The 14,408-nt window shown below is 41.4% G+C and overlaps 1 protein-coding gene across 1 annotated transcript; it reads right to left on the minus strand.

Moving 5' to 3' along the window:
- Positions 1–2,109: 2,109 nt before the first annotated feature.
- Positions 2,110–6,817, minus strand: LOC129133656 (alpha-ketoglutarate dehydrogenase component 4-like). The gene is made up of 4 exons (XM_054653283.1): positions 6,754–6,817; positions 5,869–5,932; positions 3,458–3,660; positions 2,110–2,199 (listed from the first exon to the last, which is right to left on the minus strand). Exons 1-4 carry the CDS (start codon positions 6,790–6,792, stop codon positions 2,182–2,184), a joined length of 324 nt encoding a protein of 107 aa, XP_054509258.1. The 5' UTR covers positions 6,793–6,817; the 3' UTR covers positions 2,110–2,181.
- Positions 6,818–14,408: the final 7,591 nt, after the last annotated feature.

A 14,408-nucleotide genomic window follows, 5' to 3' on the forward strand; every position in this document is an offset into this window, starting at 1 on the left:
CCGTCACGGGGGGCGTGGCCTCCCTGCTCGCGGATCTGTCCCAGGAGTCCGAGCCACCTCTGCCCTAAAATCTTGGAAAAAACTTTCCACAGATGGAACATAGGAAGTGGGACCGCTTCTCCCCTCCTCTGCAATGGCACGAGCCCACCCTTCCTGGCTGCTCTGTGCCCAGGCATCCCCAGGCCAACTTTCAACCCGCCCATGTTAAACACAAAAGAAACTTCCTCATTGTAATTTGCTTTTCTCCACCAATGAACAATCTCAGCCAGTTGTTGGGGGTTGGGTTTTTTCTGTTCTTTCCTTATTACCTATGGGATTTCTTCCCACTGAGGTGCTAAGAAGCACTGATGGCTGGGTGCTTGAGACTGAGAAGGAGGGGGAAAGCCTTTGGTTTTTGGGAGTTTTCCTTGGGGGGGGGCAGAGATACTGCGAGAATGGGGGCAGGTAAAAAAGAGATGGGGTTGGGGCAGCTTCGCTTTTGCTGCTGGGCTTTGTAGGAGGACGGTCGGACCTGCGGCTTGGGGAAAGGAGTTCGCTGCCACCACCATAACCCAGCAGGGAACCTTTATTCTGCTGCTGGGCCCCGCATCCCCCTGCCCTACCAGGACATCCCGCAGGTTCCAGCTATTGCCGTGGAGAGTTGATATATTCTCAACCACCGCCCTGGGATTTCTGCTCATCCCTGCTGTTCCAACCTGCTGCTTCCAAGAGTCCTGCTAAGGGCACTGGGATTGGCTGCCCCAGGGGTTTATGAAGCAAAGCCTCTCTTCCATCCCTTTCCGTCTCGACCGAGCTGCCATTGCCACATGCTCCACCAGCCCGCACCAGAGTGCCCCCTGCAGCCACATGGGGGTCACCGTGCCTGCCCTGCCCACTGGGAGCCTGCCAGCACCCCTGCTGGCTGTGACCCTAACTACACCAAAGGGGAAAGTACCACAGATGAAAAGGCTGTCATTGGGTTCCTGGTTCTGTTTGTTGTTAATGCCGTAGTTGTTGTTGTTTGTTTGCTTTATTATACATACTAGTAAAGAACTGTTATTCCTATTCCCATCTCTTTGCCTGAGAGCCCCTTAATTTCAAAATTCTAATAATTCAGAGGGAGGGGGTTTACTTTCATGATTCCAAGGGAGGCTTTTCTGCCTTCCCTAGCAGACATCTGTCTTGTAAACCAAGACACCAGTGGCAAACACACACAAAACACACACACACGCACATGCACGCCCCACCTCTGCCCCAGCTGATCTGGGGCAGGTTGGAAAAGCGGCAAAAGAAAAAAATTTTGAGAAACCACTCCAAAAGCAAATCCCCCGCCACCACGCCGGGTTGTCCCAGGATTGCTAGCAATTACTGACCTTTAACAGATACACAATACATACACAATACACACACAGATACGAACTACATACTACAGAGCAAAAAGAGCTCCCTTTATATTACCTCCTGTGGGATCTTGGAACCATGGTGTCTCAACCTCAGGCTGCTGCATGGAATTCTTTCGATTGCCGTCAGGAAAGAATTCCTTGCAGGATGTTTCTGATCCAGAGGAAGGGTACCAGGTTCTCTTGTCCCGTCTGGGTGGGCCAGAATAACTGTTGCCTTTGGCCCAACCTGGAAATGAAACTCAAGATAATTTTAGTAAAGAGGTAATATAAAAGAGGATCTTTAAAGGGCCTCAGGAGCAGTTATGGAAAGATGTCCACAAATGCCCACCAACATGGGGTGAATACAGTTTTATAGGTTTTAGGAAATTAGCATAATTGGTAAAAAAGCACCAATTAGGAGGACAAGTGGTGATGCAATTCCTCCCCAGGTCAAGCCCCTTCTCTGGAGCCCCCCCCTTCAGCACTAGCTGTACTTTGTCCATGACAATGTATCTTGAAGAGTTGTTCTCAGCCTTGGCTCCCAGGAAGAACCAAGATAGCACAGAGCATTGTACCTCCTGGGGTTTGGAGCTCTGGAATTTGTTGTCTTTCTGCCTAGGGAAAAGCCATGAAAAAGTACTGGGAAAATGAGTCACTAATACAATAGGCTACAAAGCTACAAATATATGTGCGAAGAATACAGAGAACATAGAAAAAAAAGGCAAAACCCAAACCAGCATCACAATCATAATATTAAGGAAATGCTTTTATTGTGAATGTAATATTTCATTCTTCAACAGTGGCAAATAATCTTCCATATTTATTCTGGACCTCCACGCTGTAAAATAAAAGCATATAGTTAAATGTATTCCACTAAAAGAATGGAAAATGGAGATGAAATCTTTTTCAATGTTCTAGATTAACTAATAGAGTTTTAGTTTCAATTTTTGATTTAGACATTGATTTTTAACCTGTATAGGAACATACACAGAGTGTCAAAGTATCAGCATTTACCCATAAGAACTCATTTTTTTCAGGGGAGAATACAAAAAGATCAATACCTGTGACCTATAATTATAGCTTCTTCCAGTTCTCCCACTCTGAAGAAAAATGTCTCTTACTCACTTTAAAAAGGTCTGATAAACACAGTACTAGTAAACAGAAGTTTTAGAATTATTTTCACTGCCCAAATTCCAAAGCAAAAACAAACCCAAGGTCAGCCATTACAATCTTTATGAGAAATCAGAAAGGTACTCAATTCCTTATTTTGCCAATGAAATTATTTTACAATTTACCTCTCCATTACAAAATTTATGCTAGAGGTCAAGGAGCGTATTACAATGCAAAATGATTAATTTTATTTCTAATTATAATACCATACTGATATACATGAAGGAAAACTGATTTCCTCTATTAATATGATCACACTGTAGCTGTCCTTATAATTTAACAAAGCTATGTGTCTTTTCATTTCAAACTCACACCCGTCTCTCCAGTTCTTCATATTTTGTGCATTCTCTTTTTAAGCATCAGTGTTTACAACTGAAAATTGTTACAGAACAAAAGCAGGTTTTTCTTGCCTTTTATGTACAATGGCATATTTGCAAATATTGCAGAAAATATTTATATAAAGTTTAACCAAATGTTTCTACTACTAGAAATACAAGCAGTAACTTACTAATACATCACTTATACTAGCTCGAGGAATATCTTAGACTTCAGTCACCTGGTAATAGCCTTTCCTGGTCTAAGAACAGACTCTTGTGCTCCTGTACAGCATATTCAAATTACATGTTAAACAGCTGTTACACAAGAGGTAGTGACTGTGATTAATGTAGGCTATGACTATCACAAGCTGTCTGCATGGCTGTATCTATCTAATTAGTGACACGACAAGCTACTAATTAGTGAGCGTTGGGTACCTTGTGTATTAAGATTTTGTAGTTTGGGTACTGTGCATCAAAGCGGTGAAAACTCCGAGTATACATTTGCCAAGAATTACAATGTGATATCATATTTTAAACTTGGAAAGAGGTGTAGAAATAAGATAAATACTAGGCAAATACGGACAATACACAACAATAAATGAAACTTACTTGAATATATTCAATCTCTTCATCTGACATTAGTTTTCGTCTGTATTTCTGAGGTAAGGTTCTTGTTGATTCAGAAGTGTCTGGTATACCTTGTACTCTACTAACCGGTGAAATATTTTGAAATCCTGGTGATCTGCCTCCTACAGACTCCTGTGCTTTTGAAGCACCAAGAGATGGCATACTTGTTTGTAGAGATTCCAGTACTGAAATCCAGATTGCAAAACCATTACAGAAATATAACAAGACTGTAAAATTAATTAGTGAGCAGCCAATAAAAGGTACCAGTAATTGACAATGTTCTTCATTATAAAACATACTCAAAAGAATTAAAATAATTTAAAGATATTCTAGTTCTCACAAGCTGTTTTTATTGTTGTTAAATATACCAAGAACATGGTGAAAAAATTCTGAAAGTAAAAGTAAGCATATTTGAGTTGCAGAAATACAGATGTGGAAACAGAAGATAAATCAACATAGATCCTAACAAAGGCTTTTTCACTGGGAAGCTGTACTTGCAGAAGCAGCATGAAGTATCAAATGTGTGTGTGGAGGGGATTATGTAGAAAGATAAATAACTAACATCCAACTAAGATGATGGGTTTTTTTTACTGCAACTGTAAAGACAAACAAATGAAAAGGAGGTAGAGGCTTAGAGAAAGAAAAAGCTCACAACTATGGCATACCACAAAATGTAAAAGAATGCTATACCCATTCTTAATATTACAAAATGGTATCAAGAAAGTAAGGTCCCAGACAGAGCAAGGAGGCAGAGAACCCATCAAAAGGAGCAGACTCTGAACAGGGAGCATGCCATTAAACTGAAATTTTAAAATTTAAGAGCAAAAGGCAAAAGGAACAGAGGATGAAAACAAAAGAAAACAACACACAGATGATAATAGCTTTGGCTAGTAATGACTACAAAGTATTTTTAAGAAGTAACATACCTTATATATTAAAAAAAGTTTCTCCAAATTTGTTTTATATACCAAATAAATATTTAGAAATTTGCCTAAGATTTCCTTCTATTGTATTTTTTAAAGTCTGAAGTGTATTTGCAATAGAAGCATTAGCCAATCCAAAACCCAAAGTCAAGATTAAAAAATACCTGACCTAATACTGCTGTTGCTTAAGCTCAGATACAGTCCTTACTACAGTTTTCCCTTCCCTGTTTGAGACCATCATGTTGCAGTAGTAATATGATAATAGAATTTGGTTGACCTTTAAAGCACTCACATCCCTAAAAGTATAGTCTTGATCTGCAGAGCTGTATGTAACTATGTAGAAGCAACATTCTGGTATGGTGAAACAGTTATTGCTATGGCATTCAAGCAAAGTGAAGTAGATTGCAATTCACTAGTGAAGCAGCAGAAATTAATTAATGTACAAAGGTCTAACATACTTAAAATATATAGCCGCAAAAATCTTGTGATGCAAAGATAAGCATAAGCTAAGTAACATGTTTTCAAGCCTTTGAGAAAGCAATTCGCTGGCATGAAAGGTGGTGCAAATGGCTGAACTGGGCACAACATACAAAATTCTGACTGAAAGTTATCGCAGAATATAGTTCCTGAAGAATTCACAGGTAAGTCAGAAGTGGCACTGATGTTCATTGTAGATACTTTGCAGTGTTAATGGATAAACTAAACTTAAAGTTAAATTCTAAATATAATGCTGTGGCAAATACATAGTATGGTATCATTTCTAAACAAGTGAGAATAACAACAGAGCTTCTTAAAATTACTACTTTAGTTTCAAATGCTTTATTGACTCAAAAGGAATATTAAAACAACATATAGCTCATTAACTTTGATGTTCTACATGTAACAGTATTGAGGTTCCTATAAATATGAACGTAGCTATAGGTGCAAAAATAATGTCAAACATTGCAATGAAGTTAATTTTTTTCTCAGCATTAATTATTAGCACAAAGAAACACTTCTTAAAATGTACAGTGGAATGGCTCTTAGCCATAAATCAGGGTTTTAAATACCACCACCATCACACACTCCAATTAGGAAAATAAAGGATGAGGAAAATGCAACATCATTTTCTGCAAAGATCACCAAATACCTAAGGCTGTTTCAAATTCATTTGGATACTATCACTTCGGGCAAATATTTGTATTTTCGAAAATGTGACTTCTTATATAAGTAGAAAAACATCACTAGAAATCCTTGTGATTCTGCCTTGACCAAAAAATAAAGGCATGCATGTATTATTTATATTCCCACAGTTGTATAGAGTCTGAAAAGGAAGCCTTCAAACTAAAACAATGATTCAGAAACCCTGCTCAAAATCAGTTGAGTTGCATAGTCAAAGCAGAAAAATTGCGCCGATTCTTATATACAACAGTTTATGCAAAGAAATATGGCATATATGGCATAAGTTGTATCTATAGATTAAATACTTACTGTTAGGTCTGGGACAACTTTTTCTGTCTGGGAATTTTATTAAGGGAGTATGTGGCTTGACTACCTAGAACAAGACAACGTAGTAGGAGAAATAGGGAGAATAAAATATATTTCTAGACAAACATTAATAAAATGGAACACACAACAAATGAAACAACCACTTCTATACTGCTGCTTTGTGCACCAGCACTGTGAAAAAACTACTACTTGAATTTTATTTTTACCCAAGGAGAAATTTCACCTTTAAAGGCACTACCCTACCCTAGTGTTCAGAACAGGAATAAGCATTCTCTTTCTTTTCTCGCAGTAATCAGTGTGTATGCAGAAATAGCTACTACAGTAGCAAAAATGGAATGATGTGAAATTGCTAGCAGTGCTCTTTACCTGTACGTATTTGTTCAGCTGGCTGGCTGGGATGGACTAGTTCCATTAAGAAAAAAACCCCACTAAATTATAACATCTAGTATTCCAAGCCTCTGAGCTTATTTTTTAAATATGTCTTTTCAAGAAGACTATGTTTCACCTTTGAAGGGAAGAAGGATGGCTTAGAAACGAGATACTGATTAGCGCCCTCCCCTCTTGAAGAGCGACCGAAAAGGGGCAGCCTGCAGACTGCTCAGTAACATCCTTTGGTACCAGAACCAGGCACAGGAATCTAATGACCGGCGCCACGGGGCCGGCCCCGCCGCATGCTTCTTCCCCCCGCGCCAAGGACACCAGGCCTCTCCAGCGGTGCCTCGGGCATCGGCCACCTCAGGCCCCGGCGGCCGCGCGCAAAGCGAGGCCTGCCACCCGCGCCAGGTTCCAGGTTCCTGGCCCCAGGCCCCAAGCTCCCGGCCCCAGCCGCCCCAGCCGCCTCCCGGTCCGCAGGCCGCGCACCGCTACCTGTACGACTCTGGCGGCAGCTGCCATCTTACTGCCCATGGTTACGCCATATCCCAGCGCCTGAGGAGCAATACCAGGCCACGCCCACTATGAGCGGGGCCCAGAGAAGGGGCTGAGGCAGTGCCAAAATACAAATAAAATAAAGAGGCAACACATTAAAATTTAAAAATCGCTTCAAGTAGCTCTGCATTTTATTTTAATTTGATCAAGACACAGCCAATCCACATTTTAAAAGCTGACCCTCACTTATAAAGAGTGCCGATGTTTTAATTTAACATATTACTTTGATGAGTTGACCTTGGCTAGACATCAGATGCCAGACAAGCTGCCTTACCCTTCCCCTCCTCAGCAGAATAAGGGAGAGAAAAAGACGACAAAAGGCTCATGGGTTGAGATAAGGACAGGAAGATCACTCAGCACTTACCATCACAGGCAAAACACTAATTTGGTTCTCAGTTGATATCTTTCCGATTGGTGATACTTCTATTTTCCACAGAGCCCTTGCAGTTTGATTTCAAATTATTTTGATTAATGCTGAAATATTCACAATTGCTTTTTCCAATTCACTAACTCCTAACCAGGGGATAAACCATCTGGCAAAGGAATGGAAAGTTGTTGATCTCTATATAAAAGGATCGCTAATTCTTTTGATTTATTTTAGATCAGCCTTCAAATTCTTGGTAACTGTAATATTTGGGATTATGGCTCCTAAAGTGCAAATACCCTTGTTACCAAAAATCAGGAATAAAACTCTAACACTGTAATTTCAGTATTAGAAAGCAGCATCACTTTTATTTACAATGCCAGGCATGAGGGGGATATTTCCACCTAACCCATGCACCACAGCTCACTAACAAACTGGTTTAAATCTATGTAACTTATACATATTCAGTATATTTCTTGAAACTCACACATATATGCTAAACATCCTTGCAAATTCTTTCGCATATTTAAATCACTTCTCAGATTTTATTTACATTAGAGTAGGGGTCTTTTGAGGGTCTCTGGTGGTCATATGGGGAACATCCCATTCCTCAAATTATCCTTTTTTGGTCACAAGCCTCCAAAAAAAGTTTGTTCTCTTTGAATGCATCCCAGTGATGTCGTCTGGCCAAGATACACCTTCTTATCAGTGTTGCTCAGGCCCACAGTCATTAGGGCTAAGATAACCACTTGCACACATTAATACAGGACTGAGCACTGTCGGTTAAAGCTAAATTAATTCACAAGACCTAAACACTATTTCTTACAGTTAAAGATTTTACCAAAACCCTTCCAGTTCTGAGGTAAAGCCTTTTCACATAACAGTTAACCTGAGCAGGCCCAGGCCTGTTCAGTGCTGCACCAATCCCTCGGCCACAGGATAAACGCAACCAGCTCATGGTAACAGAGGAGCCCACAATCAGCTTAAACTTGATACTGGTGATTATGCCACTTGCATTCCCTTGCCTTTATCTAAAAGTGCAGCACGAAGTTCTCATGAAAACATAATTTCTTGTTTGCTTTTAAGAAAATCTGGTCACACTACAGTTCATATGGTTTCCTACAAAAGTAATGTTGACACAATCTACTTTGTCTAGTCCTTTTTGGGGGATTACATCTGTTTATACATGTGCTGGGTAAGGTAATGTCTTCAGATCCCACTCCTGATCTTTTTCTTCTTGATCTATATTAAATGAGGTACTTACCCACAATGTTGCCCATTTTATATCAGTGGGGATTGGAACTCCAATTAAATGTATTCCTTTTCCTGAATGTTCAGGCATATGAGCACATATCCAACAATCACTCAGATTAGCTCTTTGTTACTTCCTACATCAATTTCAGGTGGAGACTGAAGCTCTATTAGTTTCCCAGACGTGATCTCAGTGGGATTGTTAAACTTAGTCCACTTAACAAGATAAATGAGAGTTAAAACTTCATACTGCTTTGAATAGAAATATACAAAATTTAATCCAAATGGAAATGCAAACACCATTGTAAAATAACTCCATTCACACGTGTTGTGTTTGATAATGACCAAATGCCAGGCACCCACGAAAGCTGCTTGCCCACCCTCCTGTGACACAGCTGGGCAGAGAAAAAAGTTAAACAAAGGGTTCATGAGTTGAGATAAGGACTGTGTGAAACACTCCAAGGGCAAAACAGACTCAACTTAGAAGTCCATAGTGAAGTTATTACTAACAGAGTCAGAGGAGGATAATGAGAAGTAAAATAAGCCCTCAAAACCACCTTTTCCCCCCCAACCCCTCCCTCCTTGCCACCAACAGCACAGGGAGACAGGGCATGGGGGTTTTGGTCAGTTCATCACCTGAGATCTTCTGCGGCTATGGGAGAGAAGTCCTTCCCCTGTGAGCCCGTGGGGTCCCTTCCTACAGAAGAGACTTCTCCATGAACTTTTCCAATGTGGTTCCAATCTCACAAGAAGTAGTCCTCCCAAATCTACTGCAACATGAATCCCTCCCATGGGCAAACAGTCCTCCCTAAACTGCTGTGGCGTGGGTCACTCTTCCACAGGGTGCAGTCCTCCAAGGACAGGTTGGTCCAGCCTGGAAGCAAGGGCCCCCTCTCTCCACCAGGTCTCCCACTGGATCACAGCCTCCTCCAGGCATCCATCTGCTCTGGCATGAACAACTCCCTCACAGGATGCGGGTGAATCTCTGCATCCCCCATGGACCTCCATGGGCTGCAGGGGAACAGCCTGCTTCACCATGGTCATCACCACAGCCTACAGAGGAATCTTGGCTCCGGCTCATGGAGCACCTCCTCCCCCTCCTTCTTCACTGACCTTGGTGTCTCCATGTTGTTTCCCTCACATGTTCTCACCTCCTCTTCTTTGGCTAGGAAAATAACCTGTGCTCCACTTTGTTTTGATTTTCTTCTTAAATATGTCATCACAGAGGCATTACCATCATCTCTAACTGGCCCAGCCTGGGCCAGTGGAATGTCCATCCTCAGAGCCATCAGGGACTGACTCTGCTGGACATGGGGGAAGCTTCTAGCAGCTTCTCACAGAAGCAACTTGTGTGGCCCCTCTGCTACCAAAAACCAGGCTGTGCAAAACCAACACAACATGTTATTTCCCAATGACTCACAAAGTCCTCCCATGTACAGTTCATGTGGGATCTTAATTGACTTTAATTGTAGAGGTCCAGTTGATTTACTTTCCATTCAGGCTTTGGTGCTGCTTCAAGTCTGCTGTAATGAATCTATGTACAGATTCTGACAAGCTTGGCTGCTGTATGGGTGGTTAACAAACCTTGAAATGGTTCTTTCCAGCTTTCCTTTAAAGATTCATCATTCCAGGTTAAAAGATATACCCAATCTCCTGGTTGAAAGGGATGCACTTGGACATCCAAGGTAACAGGTGATCCTAAAACAGTAAACCTATGCAAAGATGAGAGGTTTTCTTCCCAAAGATATTACATACTCCCACAAATTGTGGTTCCCTGTTATGTGACTTTCCTGGGTATAATCACAGCCTGATATGATCTCCCATAGAGTATTTCATATGGACTTACCTTTTTCTTAGAGCTTGGATGAATTCTAATTCTCAGCAATGCCAGGGAAAGAGCCTGTGGCCACTTAAGTGATGCTTCCTGACAAATTTTACTCATTTGCCTCTTTATGCTCTGATTCATTCCCACTAGATTGTGGTCTCCATGGAATATGTATGTCCCACCTTATTCTTAATGTTTTGGGCAAAGTTTGTACAATTTCAGCTTCAAACTGGGGTCCTCTGTCTGATGACATTCCTACTGAGACCCCAAATCTGGGTATTATTTCTTTTAACAATATTTTAGTTACCTCTTTAGCTTTGTTGGTGTGATAGGGGAAAGCTTCAGGCCAACCAGAAATGGTATCCGCTAACACCAGTAAATACTATATTCCTCTTGTCTAGGCAATACAGAGAAATCTATTTGCCAGTAATGTCCTCAACAATTTCCTTTCTTTGTAATTCCTGGAGGTGGTAATTTATTATTTTGTAGGAGTTATTACCAAGATGCCTTTTTTCAGCTTTTGCTATTTTATTTTTCCTTCTGACAATTCCAATGTCTTCCGTAAAACAATAAGTTCAGCCGTCTGTACAGAAGCAGGCAAGGGGCAAGCTTTTACAACCTCTGAGTTACCAGAGCATCTGGATTTGTTATGGGAACATTCTTTAAATCCTCTCTGTTGGAGTAACCTTGTTCAATGGTTTGTAAACAGTCATGTTGTAATTCCTCTCCTGTTTTCTGAGGATCTAAAAACATAGATGGATTAAGTGCAGAAGTTACTTTGAGTTCAACATTGTCTTGTTCCAAAATAACTTGATATTTTATCATTCTGCTAGCAGACAACCAATGATTTGTTTCCATTTTTGTTCTAAAACAGTTGTAAGCATGTGTAGCACATAGACAGTGATCTTTTGTTCCAGAGTCAATTTTTTTAGCTTCTTGAATCAATGAAACTGTAGCTGCCACTGCCCTAAGGCATGTAGGCCAGCCTTTACTGATATTGTCCAATTGTTTGGAAAAGTATCCCACAGCTTGCTTCCATGACCCTAACTTTTGGGTCAACACCCCCAGGACTGAATGAAGCCACTCATGTAAAAAGACCTCAAAGTGTTTCATTAAGTCCAGCAATACCAATTCTGGTGCAGATATCAAAGCTTTCTTTAAAGTGTTAAAAGGAGACTTACAGTCAGGATTTCAGTGTAATACTGTTACCAAAAATTTGGTATAAGTTTAAAAATTCCTTAACACCAATGTAGCATTAAGAAGTAGGCATTCTTTATTTGGCTGTATGCATGAGGGGATATTTCCTCTGAAATATTGTGCATGCTGAGTACAGAAAAACTCCTGCTTCTATACTGTATTTTGCATACATATTCTTTGATTTTCCCAGAATAAACATACATATAATCATTTCCCCAAAATAATTAACATATGTTCCCTCCCCTTTACACGTTTTTCTGTCCTAGGGGTCTCTTTGGTGGGTCCTGGTGGTTGGCGACCCTAAAGTCTTACCTGACTGCCCAGTGAACTGGTAAAAGTTGGCACAACTGGGCTGGTTGCTTCCCAATTCCTCTTCTTACAAAATGGGCATTGTGCAGTTCCATAGATCAGTGGTTTTTGAAAAGTAAGCATTGTGTAAGCCCACCAAGTGCAGAAAATTTTTCATCTGGCAACATTCTTCCCTCCCCCCCTTGAGACTTGTGAAGCTTGTCTTCCCTTCAAGCCTTCATAAGCCTCACTTTGCTTGTTTACTAACATCATATAAGTTCCTCATGTTGCATTAGCAATCATGTTTTTTATGCAGCTTAAAGCAAGCATCATAATCACAATTATTACTATGATCACAATTATACTTTGTAAAAGTGAGGTCACCCAATCAGTCAGAGAAAATCCAAATTCTTTAAATATATTGTTTAACCAGTTACATTCTAATTCTGCCGTTAATTCTCTGCTAGATGCCACAACCGATTTTATCTCTATATGATCATCCAATTTAGCAGTCACATTTGGAATGCGCACACAACAAGTATTGTTGTTTAAATTCAAATAACCACATACTCCATGTAACAGCAATAGGTCTAAAGCTAATCTGTTTTGTTAGGTCATTTTAGTCGTGGCTTGCAATTGTTAATTTATTTCAGTAAACCTCAATTCAGTTGCATTTACTAAAGTTTTGCCATGTTTTGATGCTGGCGCAATGCCAGTGCCCCCATGAAAATACATTCTCCCTGGTTTCTGCTGTGAGATGTGACCAGGAATAAGCAAAGCAGGCTCCCACTTAGAAATAAAGAAAAGAAAACTTTCTTAACTAAATTACAACTCTAAGTAAAAAGAAACACACAGGGAAAATTGAAACCTTCCAGAAATATTTCCTCCTCCCCCCACCAAATTCCAATACATCCATCCCCCAAATTTCAACTCTTGGTCCACCACCATTCTTTAGATAATCAATTCTCAATTCATCAAGAGGAGAAGAGTCCTTCTTGTGCCATAGGCTTCCCCAGGAAACACCGTTGAAACCTCGTGTGTTTCCATGTCACTCGTGGCACCGCCCGGAGAACATCTGCCATCGTGACATCTTCCTTCCATGTCCAGTGTTCTCACCACTGAACATGGACCAGAGCTGCTTCTAGGGTCATCCTTTTAAGGATGCTTTGTCCCGTTCCAAAAAGAGCACAGTCTCACCTTTGGGACACCTGTCCCCCTCAAATTTCACCCCCTGGAGCCGAGGGGTCTCAACACTGAACCCTCTTGGGTCTGAGCCATCGCCTCCCCCTGGATGCAGTCTCTGTGTCACAAGGAAACATGGTTCTGTCCATGGCTATAACAAGAAGAGTCCAGCAAAAGCCACTCCATCATCTCTTCCCACCTAAGATTCTTCTCTACTCTTCTGGCATCTTTCACTTACATGAACCTTCATCATACTTGCCCATTTCTTCCTCTATTTCATCTCTATCTCTCTTCTAGGAAAGGTTAATGTTCTATAAAGTTTTAATTGTCCGAAAAAAGGGTTAAAAACTCGGGCTCTGCCTGCCCAAAGCTCCCACAAGTGGCCGGACACCTTCTCGCTGCACCCCCCCCCCCCCTTCTTCTCCTTCTCAGCTGTGCTGCCGGCACATGTTATCAAGTTTCAAGGTATCACAGTCCCAGGCACAGGCCGTACTCTCTCTCTCTTGGGGCGGCTGCCTGATGCCTCCTGGTGCTTCTCCCACCCTTCCATGCTGAGGCCTCTTCACCTCCCATCTCTGTCCAAAGCCCCGGCCTACCTCACCCAGCCGCATGGCTTCCCCTCCCCCGCCCAGCAGCAGCAGCTGGACAGGGGAGAGATCCGAACTCTTTCCCCGCTGAAACCCAAGAGAACTTCCCATGGGAGTGCTCTGCTTTTTAACCCCCTGTGTTCTCAGAGGCGTATCCATTGTCCCCAGTGGCCACACCAGGTGCCAATATGAAAATCTGAACACCTATTGGTGACCACAGCATATCCCAGAAAACCTACTTCCTCTCAAACCACGATAAGTTTCCATTTGTAGCGTCAAATTGTGCATGGCCAGCCTATTCCCGAAGGTGAATATTTGCATAGTAAAGATGGATTCTAAAATCCATCCCACTATGGTTCCTTTACAGGGGTGTTTCCAAGTTTCATCATGTTTAACTTTTCCCCATAATCAGGTTCCCAATGGTGACTCCTTCCACAAGGGACATAATGTTAATACTCCCAGTGTCCATTGTGCTCTTGACTCTCCCAAGAGCAAATGTGTAGTCCAAATTCCATTACTTCCCACCCATACTGTGGGTCCTAATGATTTTATCTTGTCCTGCTGACAGTCTATATCTCTCCAAGTCTCATTGCTTATTAGGTGAGACCAGGTGTCATTAAGAAAGGTAGAATCATTTATACAAACACATCCCAATCTTAGAACCTGTGCCACAGTCATGAGCCACTGTACCTCAAGATTCCTACTAGTACAAATGAATATTTGTGTGCAATTCCACTTTTCCTTTGCCCTTGGATCTTTTTGCCTTGACCTTATAAAATCAGAATATTTTATACTGACCTGTAAGGGGTCCTCTGGGAGTCCTGGACTCCCTTTACAGTCTAGACACCACTGAACTGGCTGGATATATTCCCATTGTCCTGTTTGAGGGCTATTCCATATT

This window comes from Agelaius phoeniceus, chromosome W (genome assembly GCF_051311805.1).
Source record: "Agelaius phoeniceus isolate bAgePho1 chromosome W, bAgePho1.hap1, whole genome shotgun sequence".
NCBI classification, from domain to species: domain Eukaryota; kingdom Metazoa; phylum Chordata; class Aves; order Passeriformes; family Icteridae; genus Agelaius; species Agelaius phoeniceus.